The sequence below is a fragment of the Adiantum capillus-veneris genome, chromosome 19 (assembly GCF_014529385.1).
Source record: "Adiantum capillus-veneris isolate H3 chromosome 19, ASM1452938v2, whole genome shotgun sequence".
NCBI lineage: Eukaryota > Viridiplantae > Streptophyta > Polypodiopsida > Polypodiales > Pteridaceae > Adiantum > Adiantum capillus-veneris.
Genome location: NC_140949.1, coordinates 90,362,097 through 90,369,409, shown reverse-complemented (window position 1 = coordinate 90,369,409; position 7,313 = coordinate 90,362,097). Strand labels below are relative to the sequence as shown.

The 7,313-nt window shown below is 42.3% G+C and overlaps 1 protein-coding gene across 1 annotated transcript; it reads right to left on the bottom strand.

The window, feature by feature from the left end:
- Positions 1-2,970: 2,970 nt before the first annotated feature.
- Positions 2,971-3,987, bottom strand: LOC147434448 (uncharacterized). The gene has a single exon (XM_086489954.1). It carries the CDS (start codon positions 3,914-3,916, stop codon positions 3,449-3,451), a length of 468 nt encoding a protein of 155 aa, XP_086346080.1. The 5' UTR covers positions 3,917-3,987; the 3' UTR covers positions 2,971-3,448.
- Positions 3,988-7,313: the final 3,326 nt, after the last annotated feature.

Genomic DNA, 7,313 nt, shown 5'->3' with positions numbered 1-7,313 from the left:
AGTTTGTAGAACTGCATTAACAAGTTGATTTTTGAATTTTCAACATGTGAGCTAAATATTTTGTTGAGTTCATTCCATGTTTCTTTTGCCTCCTCAAATTTTGAAATGTGGCATAGAGCATAATCATGTATGTGAATAATAATTATGCCAAGTGCTTTGTTGTTTTGCTACTTCCACTCTAGAGTATTGGCTTGTCCACTTGACCACCGTTCTCTGAAGAGCTCCCAAAAATATATTTGCACATTCGATGATATATAATTTTCATTTTCCATGTGTGGAAGCATTTCCCACTAAATTTGGATACACCATTGACTATCTCAAGGTCCATGATGAGTGTAGGTCTTAAAACATGTGAAATTAGCAATAAGGGTATTGTATGATCACTTTTATATATGCATAAATACTTGACTTGGTTTTTCAATGCGTACATGCTTGGGATAGTCTTACTTTCAAACAATTTTCTTTGGAGAGCAGTGTCTATATACTTTACAAGGAAATGTATTGCAACAATACTCAAATTTCCATCACTATTATGGGTGTTGATATGTCCCTGAATGCATGAATTTAGGCATACAATTTATGGGAAAGAATTTGTAGCACACAATACAAGATTTGATCACTACCTAGTTGTACACCATTCAATAACAGAAAAGTAGAACTAAGTGGGTAGTGTGAACTAATCTGTGATCAAATTCAAAAAGGATCTTTTAAGAAATGTGATAGATGAAACTTTGTGGAGATGATATAGCACATAGAAAGGTTCTCTAGGTGCTTTCCCATGTTTGTGGAATAAGGCTAAGGTAGCAAGCAGAGAAGTCCTTCCACATGTGTGTCCCATCAAGTACAAATACCAAATGAGCCACCTATGGTTGTGATGTTGCATGTGCACGATGATGCTGCAACCAATGGTCGTCCGAGAGCTTGAGAAGATTGCATTGATGCAAATTGAGAAACTACACATGGTTGATATCGTAGTTGCATGGGAAAATTAGCAAGGTTTAGTGTAGCAATTGATAGGGTGGAAGGTTTAAGTTTAGGTGTGAGGACCTGGGGTAATTGCATATCAATTTTCCACCCATCCAATACGTATATAACACTTTGCTATTATAAGTCCCCTTGCCATTCCATGTGGGCTCATAGCTCTTGCCTATGCCCTACCCATGAACCTTGTCCTCACACTACTCCCCCCTTGAAGAATAGTTTTTGTCCTCAAAAACAAAAGTGGGATTATGTTTGTTAATAAGGTTAGTGTTCTCCCAAGTGAATACGTCATCAAGTTTGTCTTTCCACTGGGCTAAAAACTTTGTCATCATAATAAAATCATGGTCTCCACAAATAGGAGATGTAAACACATAACAAATAATTAGAATGCTTGTAGCATAAACACTTCATAAATTTCATTTCTCGATGCACCTCTTAAAAGGAATAGTAGGTTAATATTACCAAAATGTGTATTGGTAATTCTATTCATAAAGAATAACCATTGCAATAAGAAGAACCATAGTATGGTAGGACACAATGCCATCCCCAGGTTCTACTATACAACCAATCATAAGGTCATCATACTTTTGTATCGTGCTAGTTTTGAAAGTATAACCATAATTATATCCAAAAGAGACAACCTTAGTCACATAATTGTCTAAATAGAGTGTTCTAATGATCCTCAAAGAATGAAAGTGATTAGCTCTATATGAGCCGTCACAACATATATGAAAATATGGTGCCAGTGTCATAGTCCGAGAGAACTCATACTCTCCACATGTGAAATATGTCTCATATACTGATGTTAACATCTCAATCATTCGTGTTAGTCTCCTTCACAAAGAGGAGCTTGTGTTTATGTGTCAAAAACTTAACTCCGTGAGCTCCTAGACTATTTTGTCCACCCTTGTGAATTGAAGATAAGAGAAGGGAATTTCACAATGCAAGATTGCGGTCTTTCCAGCTACAGACAAGTGGAAAGTTGGCTATGACGGATGGTTGGATTTAGTGGAGTGACTTGGCCAATACCTCATGTGGTTTAAATTGCAAAAAAATCATTTAATATGGGTGATGGGATTTGCAAAAGATGTGGCTCCAAATCGGTCTTTAAATTATTCACTTTTCATGTATGCAAATAGCAAAGAGGAACAATCCAGTTTACAGGAAACTATTGCTATTAAATGTTTTCCACCTTCTTGCATGCATATTATCCTTTGGGAGTCTCTTGGGGTTCCCTATTAATTTTTAGGATGGAATTTGTGCTCCTTTTCTCTATTCAACATATTTGGTTAGAAAGAGATGTAATGGTTTTTAACAAGCAAAAAGCAGCTAGAAAGGAATGCCCGGTGGACATTTTGGTATACATTGCTAATGTGCAACATGTTACACATACCTGCTAATTATTTTGGCTAGCCAAACTTAAAAAAACATGCATGCACACACAAGCAACATATCATTAGGAGATAGTGTTGATTCTTCATGCTTCCACTCTCTCTCTCTCTCTCTCTCTCTCTCTCTCTCTCTCTCTCTCTCTCCACACACACACACAAACACACACACCCCTATACCGATGTGCACATACTCAATCATGCAAACTTATGGCATTATGAAAAATACGTCGGTGTGGATTGTGATTTAAGTATTTCTCCTAGAAGCAAATATATTATCTTTATGCCTTACAAAATCTTCACTTATTAGAAGCATGGTCATACAAGATACACATAGAGGAATGAGATTCCACAAAGTTACCTCATGTGGATGATATTCATACCCAGAGAGAGAGAGAGAGAGAGCCCAAACACACTTCAACAGTTAGAAATATTGCAAGGCGGTTAGTAGACAAGTACGATCAAATTTTGCTATATTGCAACTATGGGTAAGTGTAAAGTAGCTAATGCACCTATGTTGCAACTATGGGTTAGCTAATCAATCTTCATAAGAATGATATACAATACAATCTTATCCAGAAAAGGTGGACAGTGAGAACACACTTAAAAGAAACTAACTTCAATCCTTGATGCAATGGTTGGAGTGTCTAAGGTACATTGCATTACAGAGGTAGGTAATGTATGAAGGATGATAGATACATCATAGGTTTTCGAAAGGGGATGTGATCACACAAAAAGCTCAGAAAGGAGAGGTATCAAGGAGAGGGTGAAAAGTGGATTATTGGGGTGTGGATGAATAGTCTCTAGATGCTTGATGTTGTCAACAAGGACTCACTATAATGAGGATACAACCTTGTGGTGATTGCAATGGCTTACATATCGCAACCATATAGATAGCTTTGCAAGAAGGTGTGCTTGGTGGCTATCAAGAAGGAGGGACTTAAGTGTTGATCTAATGAGAATACCATAGTGCCATGAGGAGAAATATGGTAGTCAATTCCATAGGAAGACACCCATAGGAGGGACTTAAGTGTTGATCTAATGAGAATACCATAGTGCAATGAGGAGAAGTATGGTAGTCAATTCCATAGGAAGACACCCATGGCGTATTGCCTCTTCTCAGGAAGGGAGCCCTTGACTGGGAGGCCATACTCTTCAAGAAGGCGGTCCAGCTTCCACTCTGGCATGGAGTCGTAGTCGGCTTTGGAGTAGCTGGGGTAGTGCACGGGCATTTGGAAGACTGAGGGCACCTCCGGCTTCTTGAAGGAGGAGCTGTAGGCAAGGCGTGGGCTCCTTTGCAATGATGTTGTGGGCGATGAGGGCAAGGAAGAGGACGCGCTAGAGAGAGAACAACTGCTGGGCAGAGACGCTGATGAGGAGAGCTGCCTCTCCAAGCTATGAATGTGCTGCGCATGCCACTCATCTCTTTCCTTTTGATCGAATTGCATTCTCTGCACTGACCTCTCAAGGGCCCTCACTCTCTCCATTAGCTCTCTCGTCAAGCTACTACTAGGCCTACTCTCTGTACTGGGCAGCTCTTCTTCCATCTACTTACAAAATCTCCTCCTGGCTCTCCTGTTATTATCAAGCACGCCCACCTCATGCTCCCTTGTCGTTTCCCGGAGCTCCCCCCAGACCCCGTGACGCTCCTATTACCTACCCACCCACACTTCCAGGCTTCCTGTAACCGCCCCCTATGTTGCTGAAACCTTTCCCTAAAAAGCCTTGCTTTTGGTGATTCCTCTCACAATTGAAGTCTCAAATTTTGACACACATGGACAACCCAAATGAGCCTGGAATTCAAGTTTAAAACCCTAAGGTTGGAAATGCCTCTCTCTCTCTCTCTCTCTCTCTCTCTCTCTCTCTCTCTCCCCCCCCCCCCCCCCCCCCTTGGGCAAGGACAACCTTGCAACCCCACCCTACGCCAAGCATACAGCCTAAGCGTAGGTTCTCGGCACCCATTTCCCTTGCATGTGGATGCACATTGAGTTCCATGCAGGTTTTGGCCTTTTCTTGCAGATGTAATCAATCGACAGAGGCGACTGGCACGGGCTCAAAAGTTAGGCCTACATGAGGTGGTTTACAAAAGCCTCTCTGCCGATTGGTTGCGGGTCTTCCAGAGTCCTACAAGCAGAAGCCAATGAATTGCAAGCGCGAAACCTGTGACGGCATGCCCACCCCTAGCACACTGGTCCCCTATCCGCGCAAGAGCTTTCTTGTTGTGCAGCCACACCTAGGAATGACCCTCTCCGTCAAGAAGCAAGAATCTTGAGGCCCATATCCACGAGCTCATTGGGGAAAATGCAGCTCTCAAGCAACACAGAAGCTTGAGACCATGCAGGAAGTGGAGATTCAAGCTCTCCTTGTGAAAGCACAAGAGGTTGAAGCTTCTCTCACCGAGTGCGTCACGAAGGAAGTCCACGAAGTAACACATAAAATTAGGAAGAAGATCGACATCAAGCTACAGGTGACCCTTGAGGATTGTTAGCTACGAGAATCCCTCGATCTTAAAGTTAGGATTTGGGGGCCCCCATCATCATGGTGTACCACCAAGGACACTCTTGAAGAAGCGAACATTAACCTTAATGAAATACTTCAATCAGTCACCATCGAGCCCATCATAATCTCCCAGATCAATGACACAAATAACGCTTTCCACCCTGGCAAAGCGCGCTTACCTTCAAGAACAAAGAGGAGCATTTAAAGCTTTTATGCCAATCTCGGTTCCTCAAGGGAACGAAGCTCTAGATTGCCAAGGAACTGACGACAAACCACTTCAAACTCAAAGGAAGCAAGCTCAAGAAGATGCACAACGCTTGCAAACAAGGCAAATGGGCAATCTATTGAGATGGACAAGCTATCATCCAAGATTTTCAAACTCCTAAGTAGACCCCGTTGCAACCGACTAAAGATACCCCTTAGGTTTCTTTTTTCATTTGACCCCTCCTTATTCCCGTTTTATTGTTGGCTAGTGCATCCCCATACATGATTCCCCAAAAGCTAGAATTTACTATTTCTAGTCTATACCCCATCCAATTATATCAATCATATGATGGAGTCACTTTGTAATGTCTTTATTTGGTCCCATTGTAAGGCCAAGGGTTAGATGGGGATCTGCACAGGGGCTGCACTATAAAATGGGGCAGGATGGTTGGGTGGAGCATAGGTCCACACACCTTATGGCCTCTCAGTGGTGCTCGAGTTGGAAGTTCTAATTTACATGCATGCAAGGCAGAGCATGCAACTATGGTAGAGGGAAAGAAGGTAGGTGCACCGAGGTCATGTGTGTAGAGTCTCTAGTACACACACATGAGATTCTTGGCATGCGCCAAATTTTTGGCTCTCTATCTCTGATGATTTGCATTGCACTACTGGTGTTTTCTCATCACTACCTCATTGAAAATTGACAAACTGTGTGTGTGCTAGCTCTTCCTCTTCTCCTCATGACTCTACAACAGTGCTGCCATAGCTTGTGGCCCCTTAGGCTCACACCCTAGGGCCACCACTTACTTCATTTGGAGTTAGGTCTTTGGGGATTGGCTAAGAGCCATTTCCCTTGTGGGTTAACCACTTGTACCACTACACCGTTCTTAAGAATGACAACGATCTCAAGTGAGATGCATTGTGTCATAAAATCTAATATCTAACCAACCCAAATGATTTTCTCATATTAAATTGTTCATTTAATGTGGGAGAATAATCAGGAACAAGGGTTAGAATATAGACATGTGCTTACGGGTCTATCTCAACATGGGGCCAATTGTAAAGGGGTCCAAATGAGAGATGATATGCAAAGAGCAAGGTTAGCTAATGGAGCTTAAAGACCTTAGAGTTAGCTTCATTAAAGAACTCCAATGGTTAGTGTCAAAAGTCCTTTGACCTTAGGCAAGCTAGGGCTATGCTCAAGGTGGGAACCCGTCCCAAGCTTGAGGTGCTTGTCATGCTTACTGACTAAGGTGCTTGAGGTGCTTGTCGTGCTTGCTGACTAAGGTGCTTGACGTGCTTAATGACTAAGGTGATTGAGGGGGGTAAGGTACTTAAAGTCAAAGCATATCCTTACACAAGGGGGGGCGATCTCTCATTGTAGGGGCTATAGAGAGAACATATATACCCTCATACAAGGAATCCTTGGTAGAAAAAAAACAGAAGGGACACTTGTCAACCTCCTCTTCATGTTTCCCACATAATGTTCTTAAAGCCTATTGGTTAGACTCCCAAGGTGTCCAATGATAATTTAGTTGAAGTAATTAGTTATTTTTGCATTTATCAAGTTCTCTCCCTCAAAGGGAAAGGGGGACACTTGTCCCATGGCTACCCTTGTTGCTTGATATGCACTAAGCCTGTGAGTGGCCAAGATTGAGGAGATCCAATCAAGTGCCAAAGAGTGCTAGAAGAGGGGGTCGACCAAAGAAAGAAGGGGGCTAGCTTGGGGGGTATACTCTCTCTCTCTCTCTCTCTCTCTCTCTCTCTCTCTCTCTCTCATTGTGTGAAGTGCAAAGTGCAAAGTGCAAGAGCCCCATCTCCTTCTCCAAGCCAGTAGAGAAGTTGAGAGCCTACACCGACACTCTTGGCTATGGAATGCAAATCCAACCAAGAGCCATGCTCCCATGCTTAAGTTTGTCATCTTCTCCATCTTCATACTATGCTATTATGTATGCTAGCAAGAAGAGTGATGATAAGTAAGGAACTATTTCTTTCTCCTATGAATGTTTCTTCTTCCTCTTCTGTACCCTCATTCCCCGGTAGCTCTCTCCACCTTTGAAGGTGTTTGAGGCCTTGGGACTAAGGCTGGAGATAGTTAATGTTTTTTACACAGTTTATGTTATGCTCGTGATCTTTCCATCTTCATTGCCTCACCTAGGTCACAAGGAACACAAAGATTGTGTTGTACCAAGTATCTCTTGATGGGAGAATCTATAATACAAAAGCCTATTGGAGGGGGGA

Bases quoted from the DNA above. Each gene is read 5' to 3' on its own strand.
- LOC147434448 (XM_086489954.1), bottom strand. From the start codon at position 3,916: ATGGAAGAAGAGCTGCCCAGTACAGAGAGTAGGCCTAGTAGTAGCTTG.